Raw genomic sequence first — 19467 nt, 5'->3', positions numbered from 1 at the left:
AATGGCAGTACGATAATAGATAGTTAACATATCAAAATGACACAAATACAAGGGAAAAAATATTGTATTTGGCGATTCATAGATCGAATAATGAGATGAAACATCTTGGAATCACTCGCAGTCTCGCACCAACTATCACTAGTCCGCCCACCGTCCTAAAAACCATCAAATCGGGCATCATTCAGCATTGGCGTGACCATATTTATAATTCCCAAATTTAATAAAGTCAAGTATTCATAAAGTCCTGTTACATTTTCAATTTTATTACTTAGTCGGGTATAAATTCATCTTAACCAGGTTTGTTTTATTTTAAATAGTGTTTATCAAGTTTTTCACTTCATTTCATACAAAAGGTGGCAACATACTATATATGGCATCGGTAATTTCAAGACTTTATAAACACCCTTATGAATATGATACATCCCAAAATTCAAAAATATACATTCTGAGCAAAATTTCACTAAATCTATATTTGAATAAACATATCAAAAGAGGAGGCAACATTTTAAGGTTTTAATGTTGTGAAATAATACAGAGGCATGTTCAAGTTTAAGATTATAGTTCAAGAATTGAACAATAGGTGTATAGCAGAGGTTCCCAACCTTTTATAGCTCGAGGCCCCCAGGCTTTTGGCCCCCTGTTTTTCATTACAGTACTAATTATATAGGTAGAATCCGAATCCCATTGGGGTCAAACAATCCATGTTCAACAAGGTGGGAAGAACGGGGAGTTTTGTTGTAAAGGGAAAAGTAAAATCAGTTTAGCGCCTAGCTTTGTGCCCCCCCTCTACTGCTGTTTGGAACCTCTGGTGTATAGTAAATTTGATTAATTTTTTGTTAACAAAGGCCCAAACTCCCGAATAACATTACAGAACATTAGACATGCAAAAATAAGCTAGACCTCAGATTCTATGGAAATGAATCTGCAACATCATAATCAACATGAGCTTCATTCTCAAAATTGGACGAAAGTTTTTGTCGTTTGGGTGGAATAAGAACACTATCAACTTTTTTTGAAATGATTGCAGAATTAGCATTTGGCGCACTGCCTTCAAATATATTATTTTCATACTCTTGAGCTTTCTGTTGCAAAACAACTATAAACTGAGGAAATTCAACAATTGTCTTCCCACGTAATGCTGATTTAATTGTAGACGCAGTATCTATTTTGTAGTATTTTATTTCATTTGCTGGTAAGTCCATCCTCTTCATATAAATGCACGTTTCTGAGTTATCCAAGTATTTTTGGATGTTGATATTACCACTGTCATCTGAACTGCAGGCTTCTGACAAAGCCTCTTCAATAGTTTTTGTATCAATAACTTTTTTCTTGTGTATGGAATGATTCAAAGTTGGAAAATGCCACACTATGTGCCATAAAAATGCTTGTAACTTACAATGATAAAAAGTACTATTGAGTTTATGTTGTGTGAATGTAAACGGCAATAATTTTAAGTTGATGTTCATTCCTTTTGCTTTTTTTATTTGGAGTGACATTCCTTTTGTTGAATTGGGTAGACTTTCTGAAATATATCTTCCATTATTGTCAGCGCATCTTGCAATTTCTTCAAGCAATCTATAATCATTCAACATATTGTTTTCATTATATTTATTGAGTGGAACGAATGTAGTTTTGCATCTGACTCCATCACAATCGTTCATTTTTTTGTGAGTTTTCACGCAAAGGAGACAACAAGTTCTTACAGAGCATTTTGGACATTTATACTTGGGCGGATTTTTGGCACAAACTTCGCATTTTGGTCCCTCAATTACAGTACTTGGTGATATACTAGTAGAATCAAGATCTTTGAGAATATTTTCCATGACATCTCTGCATATATTATCATCATTATAAGAAGCCTGCATGTTGTTTACAATATCACCTTTCTATGTTAGGATTATTTGTATCAAGTTTATTAAAATATTCCAAAGTTACCAAGAAACCAGGTATATTACCAGCCTATCTGAAAATAAAAAATATCAAAAATTTAAATTTCAGTGATATGCATCGAAAGTTGACATAATATGAAGCTATACAGAATAGTGTTATAATACCAAAACTCGAATACGGCAACAATCAAAGCATATTCACAGACTACACGACAGGAAAAATATTTCATGAAAAGGTAAATTTTGAAGAAAAAAATCTATTGAACTTTTAGCCTATTCCAAGCCATAATCGGTGAAGTTTTGGAATGCATTATAATATTATCCAAAACTGCCTGTATTTGTTTTTGAAAAAATTTGCTCAAAGCAAGATCACATGCACTCTCTCAGAAAGAGGAAACTGATCTTTTACTGGAGTCAAGCATGACCACTAAAATGCCAACGGCTATTGAGGTTATCCAGAATCGGACTGTAGTAATGAGTGTTGGTGAATGGCGATAGACATGGGACCTAAAGCAAGCACTGTCAGCATCTGCATAAAAAATAAATTTCACAGGATAAGAATGTTCAATAATAAGGCGACAATCAAAAAAATTAATCATATGCTATAGATCTCAATTACCTAGATATTATATAAATGAATGGAACTAATTTGGAAGTATAAATCTAAGTATCATCGAAGATTTGATAACAAAAATTCATACTTATACAGAAGCAAGATTTTATATATCATGATAGTAATGTATAATGAGTTGAAGGAAATTTAAAACTGAAACAAAATTCAGATTCCACCAGAAATAGCATCTCAACACAGATGATAGGATGAATATATATCTGATTTACCGTATTTTCCATTTCAATTTAAGTTAACCCAAAGTATTGATACTAGAGATGTACCGATACCACTTTTGTCGCCGATACCAATCCGATACCAGCTAAAAACGCCGATACCGATATGCCGATACTACAAAAAGGCAGATACTATGTAATTATTACTTAATTAGGGGTGCTTTGTAGGGCAGACGGGTTAAAACAATGGTATTTGAGCGTTGTTCTTAGTACACATTATTTCAGATCGAAAAAAAAGGTACCGTATATCACATAATATGAAATGAATGTTTGGTGTTTGCTTTAACTGATTAAGATACATTGTACAGTAACGCTATTTATCTCTGTGTTCAATTAAAAAACTCATAAGCCAGGATGTCCAATTTGAATTTAATGTTAATAATAACGTGACCTTCGAATATCACCCACACATTCTAGCGCCGCCGTCCTACGTTCAAATTAAAATCATTTTACATATATTTTATTTCGTGGCTAATCGTAATCGTCGACGCAATAAGTCAAAGCCAACATGAAAGAATATCAATCAGCACCGACAAAAGGAAGGCCTACCTATAACTGTCGAGGATGTTTTTTTACTTTACTATTTTATAATATTTTACAATTGCTATCATATATTTTGAGACAGTCTAGGGCTAGGCGGTCATGTCAATATATCTATAAAGTAATTGTGTAGTTAAACAAAATTAAAATTAATACCTGCGTAGAGGAATAATTGTGTCTGAATTTAGTTTATCGATGTCGACGGACTAAATGACACTCGTACTTGACGACAAACAGAAAATATACCCTTGCCAAAAGTCTATGTGCCATTAATAAGGACCCCAATTCCACTGTATGATTTAAAAGTGGGCGCCTAGTTGCTTTTTGTTATGTGCCGTGTTGATATATTTCTTTATTATTACTATGTAATATTAAAAATGTCAATATAAAAATTTGACAACGAAAATAGCCAAATTAGTTGAGCTAGTTTGGCTGATAAATAGCTAAAAACATGTGAATCCTATTCTCTCGTGTGGAGACATGTACGGCTCATGATCTCTCCAGACAAAAAATAAATATTAAAAAGTAGTATTCCAACTAATCTTTTAAAACATTCTTGGCCTTATCAAAAAGGTAAATATATCGGAAATATCGTCCTTAATCTAACCGATACATGGCCGATACCGAAAAAAATGGCCGATATTGCCAATATCGATACATCTCTAATTGATACAATATCAATAAAATGAACTTAATTATGTTTCATGGAAAAAAAAAAAAAAACCATCGATCATAGCAATACAAGTAGCCAACCCACCAATGCTTTGTGAGATTAATTTTAATAATCATTGAGAATGTCACAATCACAGCAAATATTTTTCAGTTTTTCGGTAAATTTCTCAAAATCAAAAATGATAATCAGAATTAAATTAAATTATGCTAACGGAATACTAAATTTCAGTATTTGTATTTAAAATTAGGAAATTGATATCATCTATGTGTGTTACACCCTAATTTTAAGGAAATACCATATATCTATAAAAAACATCAATCATTTTCACATGTAAGACATTAATTATCATGAGCTTTCATTTCCAAAATGCAAGCTATAAGCTTTGACTTTTAATTTTCCGAGTTCTTCTTGTATTTTATCAGTTATTTCTTTTCTGATATTTTCTTTAGTCCATCCCATTTTCTTCCAGGTGTCAATATGAGAATCAAATACCATCGGGCTACCGATAAGAATGGTTACTTTCTTACCAACTCTAGGAATGTAAGGTCTTCTATTCGGTAAAATATCATCCATTCCGACATGATAAAAAGGCAGAACAATAACAGATTGTTCACATTCACTTACTAAACGTCCAACACCCCATTTCAGTCTGATAAATTCTTTAGTCATATTGACACGTCCTTCAGGAAATATATGCATCCATTGGCCTTCATTCAGCTTATTCAACATAAAATCCATCCCTTGTTGGTAGATACCTCCACCTCGTACAACTGGTATCACTTTACCAAGCCCAAAAAACCATCCATATAATTTATTTGTAAAGCAGATATCATAAGCACCCATGCTCCACCTCATATTTTTTGGTTGAAAGAAAGCTTTCCATCGTAAGCATCCCCATAGTAAAGGGTCATCAATGCAGCTATAATGATTTGAAACAGTGATTAGAGCAGTATTTTGAGGTCGTTTGTTGATGACATCATGCAGCGTAGACTCCATAAATATTTTTACATTGTTGAACTTGCACAACCAAATTTTAGTCAACATTCCAACAGTTGAGATTGCAGCTGCAGATGAATATCTCCATACAAACTTATACCGACTTGTATCTGCAGGTATGGGCCATGAAGGCTTGATTTGCTCAGTCATGATTTAAGTCTATGTCAAACTATTTGTAAAAATTAAAAATATCATTAAACATTAAATAAACATTTAGCACATACAGACATAGGCTATTCTATTGATAACACCAGTATAAAATTTATTTAAAACATAAAATAGAATATGTTGTTATATGTTATGGAAGAATATCTCACAATTCTTCCTAGAAAAGAAAAATGATATCATATAATAGAATAAATGCATGTACTTGGACTGTGGAGGGCCAGCAATTGGGAACCAGAACTAACAAGACTAAACGGTAATTTGTATTTTAATAAAGACAAATAAAGTTGTATTCAATATACGATTATTATGATAAGCCTTGTCAGCTTGTATTTGCGTTTGAATAACTTTAATGACAAAAATCACGCACAAAAAATAATATTTGAAGAATTCAATATTATGTTGGCGATTTATAAATCTGCTGCACCTTAAAAAGTTTGAAAGATTATTTGATAGTCAACAATTTGAAGGGAAACCATAGTAAGACCAGAAGACAAAATTCATTCATTTATTTGCATGCTCCAACATAAATCTGTAGATGCATAGATGGCAGAAGCATGATTATTGGCCCATTTCAGCACTCACAAAATGATAAAACCGGCAAGCCCTCGCTCTAACTGTCTAACAAGTACAGTAACACATAGCAGGTCTAGTATAGTACCACAAGTACTTCCTGTGGGCGTAGTATAACGAATTTTGGGGTCTGGTATAGTACTTCCAGTGGGCGCAGCATAACGAATTTTGCATATGTTATTCCTAACCCACAACTGAATATGCCATCCAAAAATTACGTCACTACGTCACCATCACTTCATAGGCTTGCCAAAGTATAATTACGATCGCCCGAAATCCAGTCTGGATTTCATGGCCTTTTTGAACGAGAAATCGGGCGTGCAATCAGAAATTCCTGGCGTGCAATTATAGCTCACGACGTGCAAAACAACTGCACTCGCGTGCAACTGACTTTGACATCAGATACCTCTCAATACATCCGCGTAAAATTACCGGTATCGGATAAAAAATACGTTGAATCAGAGAAAAAATGGACGTTTGACCTTTGACCCCAAACATTATTTCTACAGTTTGTCGCTAATTTAGAGAGTGTTTGTGCGACTTTGGATACCGGTACTGTTCAGTACATCCGCGTAAAATTATTGGATAAAAAATACGTTGAACCAGAGCAAAATGGACATACTTTGTCATTAATTTTGGTAGTGTTTTTAAGTAGAATTAATGGATACAAAATACGTCAAATTAGAGCAAAATGGACGTTTGACCTTTGACCCCAAACATTATTTTCATACATTGTCACTAATTTTGGGAGTGTTTGAGCAACTTTAGATACCGGTACTGTTCAGTACATTCGTGTAAAATTATTGTATGAAAAATACGCTGAATCAGAGCCGTACTTGGCCATTGGTGCGGAGGCGATCTTTTCGTCCATAACTATTCTCACGGGATTCCTATTTCCTATCATTCAACACGATATGGACCTTTCCCCGAGCATCGACTTCCTTGTTTACTTCGTGACATTGGCCAATCAGCAAGATGCAAAAAAGGACGTAACAATGAGAGGAATTTTTCGCGGGTCAAAGGTTGGGAAAAGGTCCATGGTCTTTTTGCTTCGCAATATTTCGATCTGACCAAATCTTGCAAGCTGGTATTTGTCGACAATTGTGGAGGTATAATATTTTGGCATCTTTATATTACTGGATTATTGATTTTAAAACCATTTAAACCGATTTACATTGGTGAGCAATTGCAAATTTTCGGCGTGCAAAATTGATTTCGCTCGCGTGCATTTTTGCGGAGCGCTAGCGCCCTCGGGCGTGCACCTGCCATGGAATCCAGTCTGGCCCGAAATGGCATCTGCGCCGGCAATAACGACTGGCTAACATCAGCGATCTCTATCCTATCGTGATCGTTGTGACGAGAGAATGAGAGAAATAGCATGCTTGATTTCGGGTGATCATCTGCGCCGCTTGGACGATCATTTGCATACTTTGGTGGACTTTATAACGCCAATGTGACGTTGAAATGACTAAATTTTTCGGTGACGTAGTCAGGTAGGGGTTAGGATTGGCATATGCAAAAAAATTGTTGAGCCAGGCCAACTAGAAGTGCATGTGGTACTAAACTATACAGACCCCACATAGCCTAGTTAACAACAAAACTAGTCCAATAGGATAAAACCTATCGGTACATATTTATCTGGGAGAGTTTTCAGATGCATGGATACCGGTAGTCTGGTAGGATCGTCATAGGTACACATAGGCTACCTTCTGAACTTAAAACAAAAACATTGCCATCATTCTGCATTTCTGTCATTTAAACAGTATGAATTTTGATCCTGAAAATATGTACCGGGTACTGGAACGAGTGCAAAACTCTTTTTGCCAAATAAATTCCAATGCCAAACGGAATTTTTGCATCGAGATGCTTGTATCGAATCGGTACGGTACCGGTACCGGCCAGTCTGGATTTCATGGCCTTTTCGAACGAGAAATCGGGCGTGCAATCAGAAATTCCCGCGTGCAAATAAGAATTTCTGGCGTACAATTATAGCTCACGGCGTGCAAAACAACTGCGCCCGCTAAACTTTTTTTTTTTTTTTTTTTTTTTTTTTTGTGCCAAATAAATTCCAATCCAATGCGCCCGCTAAACCGATTTCGAACTAAGATACCTCTCAATACATCCGCGTAAAAATAAGTTGGATCATAGCAAAAATGGACGTTTTACCTTTGACCCCCAAACATCATTTCTATATTTTGTCACTAATTTTGGGAGTGTTTGTGCGACTTTAGATACCGGTACTGTTCAGTACATCCGTGTAAAATGATTGTATTAAAAATACGCTGAATCAGAGCCATAACTGGCCAGCGTCGGCGAGGAGGCGATTTTTCTTACGGGATTCCTATCATTCAACACGATATGGTGTTTTTTGCTTCGCATTTTTCGATCAGGCCAAATCTTGCAAGCAATTATTAGTCAACAATCGTAAAGTTATAATTTTTTGGCATCTTTATATTACTAGATTATTGATTTAAAAAATATTTAAACCGATTTACATTGGTGAGCAATTGCAAATTTTCGGCGAGCAAAATTGAATTCGCTCGCGTGCATTTTTGTGGAGCGCTAGCGCCCTCGGGCGTGCATCTGTCATGGAATCCAGTCTGGGGTACCGGTACCGTATATTTTTAAAATAAGCTTGATGACAGAATGAAAAGAAGTTTGATTACTCCTATTATTAATTTTTTGGCTCTGATTTTAATTTATCAGTTCCATAATTTTGAACACATTCCCACAAGTTCTAATAGTAAGAATAAAAACATAAACCATACCGGTATTACCACTGAACTACATCAACATACAGACATAGCGTCTTTCATCAAATGCTGTAGGACGTAGGTAATGTTCCAGAGAACTACATCAACATACAGACATAGCGTCTTTCATCAAATGCTGTAGGACGTAGGTAATGTTCCAGAGGGAAAATACCTTCACGTGCAAGACAGCACATAGTATTTTTTGCTCCGCACCGCCATATGTGACAATATTATAAATCAAAATATCGATATCTCCCTGACATTTTAATTGGATAGGATAGGTGAAGATAGGCCGTGAGACGACGCCCTGAAATAGATAGGATGGGATTTACATATGTATCCCGGGGGAGAGGAAAGCCGATAAGACGGCTTATCCATATGGCGAACCACGGCCTCTCGTCCGGTTAGGGGTAGTTATAAAACGGCTATGCCCACATGTCCCTACTAAAATGGCTATGTCCGCTTCGTCCCTACTAAAATGGGTATGTCACTTCTAAAATCGCAATCCCGATAGATATGTCCCTACTAAAATGGCGATGTCCGCTATGTTCCTACTAAAATGGCTATGTCCCTACTAAAATGGCGATATCCGCTATGTTCCTACTAAAATGGCTATGTCCGCTATGTTCCTACTAAAATGGCTATGCCCGTACTAAAATGGCGATGTCCGCTATCTCCCTACTAAAATGGCTATGTCCGCTATGTCCCTACTATAATTGCAATGTCCGCTATGTCCCTACTATAATTGCGATGTCCACTATGTCCCTACTAAAATGGCTATGTCCCTACTAAAATGGCGATTTCTATACTAAAATGACTATGCTCCTACTGAAATGGCGATGTCCGCTATGTTCCTACTAAAATGACTATGTCGCTACTAAAATGGCTACACCCGCTATGTCGCTACTAAAATGGTTATGTCCGCTATGTCCCTAATAAAATGGCTATGTCCGCTATGTCCCTACTAAAATGGCTATGTCTCTACTAAAATGGCCATGTCCGCTATGTTCTTACTAAAATGGTGATGTCCGGCATGTCCCTACTGAAATGGCTATGTCCCTACTAAAATGGCTATGTCCCTACTAAAATGGTGATGTCCGGCATGTCCCTACTGAAATGGCTATGTCCCTACTAAAATGGCTATGTCCGCTATGTCCCTACTAAAATGGCTATGTCCGCTATGTTCCTACTAAAATAGCTGTCTCTACTAAAATGGCCATGTCCCCTTTAAAATCTCGATCCCGATAAGTTACTACGGACCATTTTAGTAGAGACATAGCCTACGGCGGTGAGTGAAGTCCAGCAATATTCTCGCACATAACCATCCCGCATGGGATTCGAACCTGCGAACCAACGCAGAGTGGGATCAGCGGTGGCGAGCGTATTCCTAACGCTCAGCACGATGAGCCACACCGCCGCGCCTAAATCGGTTATTTCTCAGAGAAATCTACAGGAAAAGTCAAGAAAATCAAATGAACACAGTATGTACATAACATAGTGAACAGCAATATTACAATCAGTTTTTTTTTCAGTTTTGGTGGTTGTGTATTTGAAACAAAGGCAATATTATTTATAGAAACAGGACCTTTGACACTAACATATGTCTGAAAATAAAAAATATTTATTAAATTAACTTCAATATCTATTAGATTAACTTAAATATCTAATTCATTTCCCTCTGAATTGCTTCCAAAATCCTCATTCTCGAAAATCGCCTTTTCCCATATAATTGTACTGGGTTTTTTTCTTACACTTGCAGTTTGCCAACTCAAGAACTAATTTGGGGTCTGGGAGTAGATCCATCAATTCACTCCGCAAAACACCATCATGAAGAACCCATCCATGGCCAATAGGTGAGAGAATAATTGACCTTGGTTCTATGCAACAGTGATGAAGTCCTGCCTGGTAATCTGCCCTCAGAACATGCTTCTACAGTGAATCATTGTTGGGTGGAAGAGAATAATCTATATGTTTGCCAGTTTTGAAAAATTTTACTTACCTCTGGTATCATTTACATTCTTCGTATCCTCTCCATACAGTGAACAAACAAATTCCCCAGCTTTATTTATTAATGCCTCGTTAACCTCAAAAGATCCTCATAGTTGAGAAAAAATGAATTGAAAAACTCAATGAAGTTCTCCAACATCAGATTGATGGGAAATTGCAGGAAAGGTTTCCAATATGAATAGCCCATCTAGGCTGTTTGCTATTATTATCTTCTTATATACCTTCTTATATACCTTTACGCTTTTCTTCAGGACTTCTTGTTCGGTCCATTTTATTCCTACAGGTATAGCGCTGATAACAGCACGGATTAGAGTCTGCGTTAGGTTGGATTGGTGGAACATTGCCGTTTTCTTTTGTAGTACAGTATTTAAAATGAGAAAGAAAATCATATTTGAAACAGCATGAGTGTAAAAATACACTAAATACTGACCAATACTTATCATACATAATGCATTTCATCTGATGTAGGCTACAGCAGTCCTGCAGTGTTTGCATACTAGAAATATATCTACACACAATCTCGATATATTACAGTCTGTAATGCCCACCGTCTGTCTATAACTTGATTTCTCACCTTTCAATCGCTTCCGATGCTACATTCTTTCAACTCCGGCATAACTAATTATCATTGCCTCCCAGGTTCTTGCGGACTCTATGTATTTAGATTTTAGATCATTGAGGTGTTATATACATTGAGATGGGTTACATCATTGAGGTGTGTGAGGTTACACCTCAATGATTTATTTTTGACCATCAGTAAAATTGATTATTTTCCCCTCTTTCACACAAACGTGCATTTACAGAAACAGCCATTATTTTCTGAATAAAATATGCCGTAGCCTATATAGTAGTATAAGTCTGCTGAATAGTCAAGAATCTTCATTAAATTAATCACGAGATAGCGATTGGAGACCGCCGACTTATCGATCGTTCGCAGCGACGAAAGTTAGGGGATCCCCAAAACAGAAACTGCGGTTTTGATTCCCTCGCTCTGACTCAATAGCGACACCGCGTTTCCCATCACTAATTAATTAATAACTCGTTAATTATACGACATAATTCATCCAAAATCAATAGGATCCTGGTAGATATGATGAATGCACATGCAAAATTTGGAGCAGATTCAACCCCGCTTTTGTGAGATATCGCGTAACATACGAAAGTGTCTAACAGACGAACAAAAAGACAAACAGACAAATACCTGACAACATACTTACAATACATCCACATACTTATCGATCGAGATCGATAAGTAATGAGATAGCCGTCGGAGATCTTCCGCATGCAGACGCTCCACATCGCAGACAGGGCATTGAATACTCGATAGTCATTATACCTAAATCACAAATTTCTATCAATATATGCATAGCTTGTTCCACGAGGACGACGAAATAACTTGTTGGTTCTCTCACGAAGAGAAACAACAAAAGTTTTGTTTTAGGCTTAACGCTTAGGTTCAATGCTTTTTAAGACAACGTATATCGCTAAATTTAGTGTGTCTACGACACAATTATATGTTGAGATAGTTACCTTAGAAAATTTTATCGTGTATCGGGGAATAAGAATCGAAACAAAATATAATCGGACACATTGCCACACACTTTTATGGCCGCGACATTTCGAAATAGTATTGCTTTTTATATGTTTAGTCGGGGCAACACCAGGTTACATTGAACACAATTAAATTAATAAAGCAACCATTTCAAAAATGCTCGTATCGGCCATGGATTGAATAACTTGCGCAATTGCGAATGGCACTCTTAGGAATTTTAACAAAGACAATGGGATTTTTCAAACAGCGATATGTCAAAAAATAATCTACGATACGATCATCGAGGTGAACTCCCACCACATTCACTGGTGAGATTAAGATTTACACTGGAATGATCTATGGAACACCTTGTACCAGTAATGTTTTTAAAAAAAAAAATTCCTAACTTTTTTTCATTGTTATACGTGTGCATGGAGTGTAGATTGCTTAGAAAATTCTTGTTGGTGGTGATATTGTTGTAGTTGCGAAAAATCGTATTATTTTAGAACTAAAGGATCAGTCAATTTCAAATTTTCAGTCATTAAAGATGGAAGAAGTCGCTGAAACATTGCCACTGCTTTATAACCAATAACATATTATTCTTTACATCGTGTAATTTTGTATTTGTATCGTTTTTTATTTTTCTGTCAAGAAAAAAAAATTTGACTATGACTATGAAGATCATTACCATTTTAGGACAGCTGCAGTAATCGGAAAGAGTGTCAAAAGTTCGGAGAGACCGGACTAAATTCAGTCGAGGTACCGTATATGCTCGTTTTAGCGCCCGATCTTGATTAAGGGCCCGTTTGAATAGCCGCCCGTGTGAACAGAACATAAAAATAAATAAGGGCCGGTGCTGGAATACCCGCCCGATGTAAAAGCTGATTTTTCAGTGGTAGGGAACAATAGGAATTAAGAATCGCTTTTGTCACAACGCTGTTGAATTTAAAACGGCGGTAGATAACACTCACGCCCTAGGCGTCCAAGTACATAACAGATAGCATTGATTACGTAACACCTTGGTTCTCAAACTGGGCGTCGCGACGCCCAAGTGCGTCGTTTCAATATTGATAGGGCGTCGCAAAAGTCTTCTTTAGCGGATTTGTACCTGCGGTGCGTATTCTCGTTTAAATCCTACTTGAGAACTGGAAATAACAATATATTAATTATTGTAACGATCGAAAATAACAAGCGTCCGTGCTTGAATAAGGGCAGGTTCGAATAAGGGCCCGGTTAGTGAGTTAGTTGAAAAAATATGGGCCCGGGCTACAAAACGAGCAAATACGGTACTTTAAATTGGCAGATGTTTCTTAACTTGATAAAATTGAGATTTTATAAGATGATTCTGATGCTTACTTAAATTATTACCACTGTTGTAACCAAACTACGTCTGAATTTTTGTTATCCTTTGTATGAACTTGCATCGCGAGATGGTGTACAAGAACAGCAGGTAGCTCGATGGAACGGAAGTGATGTTGTCATTTTTTCTCCGCGATTCTAGTCTGCTTCAAAATAGGATTACTGCTTGTTTATTAAATGACCTATACACTTACTTTGAGATGTATTCAGGTATGAGCTGATTATTCTTGGTAATATTCACAAATGCGCAATATGTTTTGTCGCCTGCAAGACAATTAGGATTCGAACAGAAAAAGTTTTTTTTTAATTAGTGTATTACTAAGTAAAGTGGAATCATTGTGCTTCACATGCAAAACCAAGAGTTAATTTGATTACGCTCGAAAATTTGTACTTTCTCAGCTTTGTATTACCCCCTCGTACATATAGAATGAATATTATATTGATCTAAATCAAATCGCAAATGATCAATATGTGCAGAGTGTTGCTAAAATATGCCAACAGATGTTCGACATGTAAATGGTATTTATATTAAATTTATTGATGCAAGCTGGCTAAAAACAAGAAAGCGATGCTCAAATTTATGTACACGAAAGTCGCGTAACAGCACTGTTACCGTAAGACCTCGGCTCCGGCTCGCTGAAAAAAGTCGGTGAATAAGCTTCGCATTAATTTAATGAAATAATATTCTCGTGAAGTAATATAAAACAACACAGTTTTCATAGAACTCAACGAAAATTTGAGAAAATGAAAGTAATATCTTTCTGGCGGTTGACAACTGAAAATAGATTTTCAATTTTTTTTTAAACTATTATTCATCCCCGAACATTAAAAAGTCCGTACAACGATCCATATGTACTTTGTGTCCAAAATGATTGTGCCTAAAATGCATTCTGATTAAATGTATTGCTCACAACTCTGGAGTTGTTGGAAGATTCATAATAGGCTAAATTGTCGTAAAAATCCTCTTTTGCTGTCCGACTGAAAATAGAATCTATGCAAATTTTATACGTGTATATATACACACTAGTTTTATATTCATGCATTTATTATGTTTCATTTTCTATATGTGTAACATTTAAATATTTTATACAACAACTAATCCAAAATTTATAATTCTCTATCTGACGATATCAAACCGTTTCGAAGGTATTTAATTAAGACAATTAAAAACAAAATAATTCAATTTTTTGTTTTATCCGGGCTTGCTCGTTATCACACAAGAGAATATTTGATACTTTTTATGTATTTCAACACAGAATTTTTTTTTCATCATTTATTATTAAAATACGAATTTTATTAAGAGATAGTGCAAAATTCCGAAAGCGACAAACCGGATTTTTCTTTTAACGCCGGGATGAAATTTATTCTTAATTGGAATTCTCTCTGTTACATGATTAGTAACTAGCAGTCGGCCATGCCAGTGCGATCCATTGTGGTACTCCGTCAATTTTTTTTTTTTTTGACGGTATGATTATTAATTTTGCGCTTTTGCTTTCCTAGCGCTCGCGGTAATCACTTCTTTAATGAGGATGATGCAACTTGTTTACTGTATACAGTGAAGCTTTTGTGATGAATTTGATGAGGAATATACCATTGTATAAATTTAACGGGAAATTAGTCACATCGCAACAGTAAATACTTGCAACATCACGATATTCCCATCTTCCTCTCTTGTGATAAACAAAAACAAGCTATTATATTTTATCCTTTTCTGTCAAGTGTTTATTATTGAAAAAATGTAATTATTAATTATTAAAAATTATTATTGTAAAAAAGTCCAGGTAAAATTGCGACCAATATCTTAAAATTGTGTCTCGGGGTATAGGATAAGTTTATAAATGAAACGTAGCATATCACTACAAACCAGTAAATAGTGGCATGTAGCTGAGATCTGGAAAAAAAAAACGTTCCAATTTAAGCTACCATAGCGTGATGCATTGAATTGTATCTGCACTTAATGGGAGTTCGAATTTTCTATCCTTTTCCAATTTATGGGAAGGTGGGGAACGTTGGGACATGGGGCACAGTGGAAAATCAGCTCTCACGCTGATACTATATCCGCAATCCTGTCCACGGTTCGATGTTTCAATCCGCCCTTCGGTGAGTTACAACGTCCCCGCGAACGGACAACGGACGGGTAGAGCGGCGCAAGCTATGAGGTGGAATTGGTTTTGGGAGGTTGAAATCAGGCGGGCCAGATTGAACTACTCAACGGTCTGGATTTGGCGCACGGACCGTAGTTTGCCCATGTCAGCTCTAGTTAGTGAATATTTCCGTTTCGATCCTCATGTTTGTCATCTTGACCACCCATGATAGAAATGAATTACACTCTTTGTATAGGAACAAGAGAGCTGTGCTCAAATATATGGACACGTTAACCAGAGCGAAGCAGTATTTACCTTTGACGCCACCGGTACCCACAAAAAACTCCGAGTTTCGCGTAGAAATAATTTACAGAATTAAACCGGACAGCCAGTGTTCCCATGGATAAAATAATACAGCAAAATTTTAGACGAAATATCAGATTTCATGCGAAATTTAGAAATAAATAAAAGTAATAGCCTTCTGGCAAAAAAATCAATCTTTACTCACTGAATTTCAAAGCAATTGGTCCAGTATTTGAAGAGAAAAGCAATTTTTCAAAAATGATGGAGACATATAATAACAATAACAACACAAGGGAGCTACGCCCAAATATATGGACACGTCTGTTCGCAGTACAGTACGGTTTACCGTACCGTCAGATCACAGTCTACAAATATATTCACACCAAGCGAAGCAGTACAGTAGGACACAAAATGGCGTCCGATGGCCGCAGAACGTTTAATGACGTCATAGCAAACAAAAACAAATCTCACAGAGCTAACAGAAATATTTAAAATGAATAAAAGTAATAGTCTTCTGGGGAAAATTTTTATCTTCAACCACTGAAAATTTCAAAGCAATTGGTCCAGTATTCGAAGAGAAAAGCGGTTTTTTAATATTTCCACTAGGTGTGTTATTCTGTGTCAAACAACAAGAACAACATAATATTGAAACGATCGTTATGTCCACTACGTGTCCAATAAACACGATATGAGCCCAACTACATTAGTTGCAAAATTTCTTCAACATAAATGATTGAGGAGTTCTCTACCAGTATTGGAACGAGTGCTGTTAGAATAGTTTTTGAAAATGTTGAGTCAACACTCAATCACATAACGCCAAGCTATATATTTAGAAGCAAATTGTCAGATAGAATAAATCATTGAGATCCTAGAATTGTGCTCCCGAGGTATGCGCACCAAGATGGCGCACAACCTTAACCTAGTATGTGTACCAGGTTATGGTTATCAGGTTGTGCGTCATATTGGTGCACATACTTCTGGAGCGCCCACAGAAATACTGTCAAAGTCACCACGAAATCGCCTAATATTATTGGAAAGGAACGGAGACGGGAACAACCAGATCATAGAAATACACACTGACATGTTTCATTCTATCGGCTAACCTAGCATTCGCATATGCATGCCATAGGCCAATCGCTTTGCAATGTCTTCATATATGGCGTGATAATTAACAATTAATGCAGCCGAGTGCTAAGGGGTTTACCGCACGTTTAAACTCTTACCAACAACATATTGTGTTTACTGTCAACAATCTCTGCTAAGTGTAAACTTCGTGAAATCACTATGTATATTCGATTTGAAGCGAACAATGACAAGATATCATGAGTAAAGGCACGTCGTATGGCAATCATGGAAAGTGACTTCTTTACGGTAAACACATAGCTGTTTACAAGTTGCCAGCAACCGTGATTAATTTAATTTTTTGTTTATGAACTCGTAGATTTGGATATGCGCAACTATCTCTGCAAAATACCTTATTTTACAGGATCTCTGATAGTTTGAGTCCATTGATTGTATTTCGAACGTCTTAATATATATACATACAGCATCGCGCTAGGCATGTTTTTCTATGATTTTCAGAAGCAAACTATGTGCTAGACATTTTAGCACATTTCGAAGCTTCATCGGCAAACAAACCAGTCACGCTGCTTATATGGATGTACGTATATATGTGATATGTGACTTATTTGAATACCCATTTTCCTTCTTTTGCTGGTCAGTTTAAAATTAAAACATTATCAAAATGGCTACTTTTGATCCATTGAAACACGAATATATATCTGAGGCGCATTTTTGTGTGTAGTAGTGCATTCCGTATTCATTTAAAAAAATGATAAAGTCATAGATGACGTCATACTCAACGATCAGAATGACTGACGCTCAATGATAAAATTTCTTAGAAATTACCAGATCGTTAGAAATTTAAGCATAAATCTTGAGACCCTCACCAAGGAAATAAAAAAATAAGGCAGCGCGATGAAAAATATATTTATGAGCATCCAAAAATCTTCATTCTACCGTCGGGGTTATTCTCTCGAAAATATTTCAGTCGCCAGAACTCGGTTGTCTATAAGCGCTCACACGTTCACTGTCAGTGTACATACCAGTCAAAAAAGTTTTTTTTTTCATTTCAAAGAACTTTAGTTATGTTGAATCCACTACCTCGTAGCTGTTTTCCTGATCGTATGACATGAACTGCTTTATATCTCGCATCGATCGGTCGCTCTATTTGGTTCTTTTTTCATTTTGAAGCTCAAAGTTATTTTGAATTAGGAACAAAAACAACTATTTTCGTCACTGTGAGCATACATAAAATCAGGGCTGCCATAACGACCTTATTTCTAAGATTTGTCCTTATTTTTGTCCTTATTTTATGAGTAGAGGTTCTTATACCAGGCACTTAGATTGATCAATTCGAATAATTGATTTGTTAGAAATGACAACCTCATTGATTGCTACGCGCATTCATTACGTAACACCAGCAAACTGAATGACATAATGTCACAATAATAGTCTACCGGCCAAAATCAGTCCATGTAATTTGAATCAAAAAACAACTTAAAAGTGAGATGGAACAGATTGTTTCCAAGAACAAGAGAGCTACGCCCAAATATATGGACACGTCTGTTCGCAGTACAGTACGGTTTACCGTACCGTCAGATCACAGTCTACAAATATATTCACACGTCATAGCAAACAAAAACAAATCTCACCGAGATAACAGAAATATTTGAAATAAATAAAAGTAATAGCATTCTGAAGAAAAATTTCATCTTCAACCACTAAAAATTTCAAAGCAATTGGTCCAGTAATCAAAGAGAAAAGCGGTTTTTCAATATTTCCACTAGGTGTCCAAAAAGTGTCGAAGAACAACAAGAACACCAAGAACAACAAGAACAACAAAACGATCGTTATGTCCACTAAACGTGTCCAATAAAGAACTGCTGGCTCAAATCCTTTCTAGTGCAAAGTATGATTAGACACAGGTCGCACTGGCATGAATACATTTTGTTTACTACATTTAGTTCTTTGTTATCTTATTATGTTTCCCTGATGTCCGTATTTTGGGGTTCATATCGATGGCAGCCCTGCCTATAATGCAAAATTATTTAGCAAACCTTTCGAACTGCAAAATGTATAATCAATTCAGCTTCACACAACGCAGGTGAGGAACTGCGACTTAATTCTCAAGCCAGTAAAATGACATTGGTATATTTCATTTTCATTGGCGTGAAGATTCTTATTCAAAAAGTTTAGTATATTTCTTCTGTTTTAAACCTCACTAAAACTTTAATTGATCATTCGGAACTTGTTCAATTTGCACTAACCTATCAACTAACGCATATTGATTTTTCATTAACAATTACTATTTAACCTTTGAGTCATAGCATCAATATTCAATTGTACTTATACACATGAATATTATGATTTAATGCACTATCGTTCATTTCAAACTTAAATTTCGACAAAACTATATTTAACTGAGCAAAATTGGTTACGTTGCAAATTTAAAGACAATGAATATAATAAATGGATATCACTAAAAATTAAGGTCTTCTTAAGTACTGTAATGGTATATGTATTACAGTTCAGAAATAAATACGACTCTGAAAATACTGTAGATTACGATCAGTTTTAGATGATCAACTGCATATTTTACAAAGTATAGGTAGAATGAATATATTACTTTACAAATACATTATTATTTTTTTTAAGTGTCGATAAGGCACTGCTGCTCTGGGATTGG

At 35.9% G+C, this 19467-nt stretch overlaps 2 protein-coding genes and 1 long non-coding RNA gene across 3 annotated transcripts in view; 1 reads left to right on the top strand and 2 right to left on the bottom strand.

Annotated features, from left to right (window-relative positions):
- Window positions 1-19467, top strand: part of LOC120347565 (uncharacterized) — a 212880-nt gene that overhangs the window by 183094 nt on the left and 10319 nt on the right. The window lies entirely within an intron of this gene.
- LOC120346946 (box C/D snoRNA protein 1-like) lies at window positions 243-1992 on the bottom strand. Its single transcript, XM_078118221.1, has one exon. The coding sequence runs from the start codon at window positions 1863-1865 to the stop codon at window positions 909-911; it is 957 nt and encodes a 318-aa protein (XP_077974347.1). The 5' UTR covers window positions 1866-1992; the 3' UTR covers window positions 243-908.
- Window positions 1963-5968, bottom strand: LOC120347413 (tafazzin-like). The gene has a single exon (XM_039417374.2). The coding sequence runs from the start codon at window positions 5092-5094 to the stop codon at window positions 4294-4296; it is 801 nt and encodes a 266-aa protein (XP_039273308.1). The 5' UTR covers window positions 5095-5968; the 3' UTR covers window positions 1963-4293.

This window comes from Styela clava, chromosome 11, assembly GCF_964204865.1.
Source record: "Styela clava chromosome 11, kaStyClav1.hap1.2, whole genome shotgun sequence".
Taxonomy (NCBI): domain Eukaryota; kingdom Metazoa; phylum Chordata; class Ascidiacea; order Stolidobranchia; family Styelidae; genus Styela; species Styela clava.
Note: the sequence above shows the minus strand (reverse complement) of the source record. Positions and strands in the feature narration are given on the sequence as shown.

Excerpts from the sequence above, each read along its gene's own strand:
- LOC120346946 (XM_078118221.1), bottom strand. The coding sequence starts at position 1,865 with ATGCAGGCTTCTTATAATGATGATAATATATGCAGAGATGTCATGGAA.
- LOC120347413 (XM_039417374.2), bottom strand. The coding sequence starts at position 5,094 with ATGACTGAGCAAATCAAGCCTTCATGGCCCATACCTGCAGATACAAGT.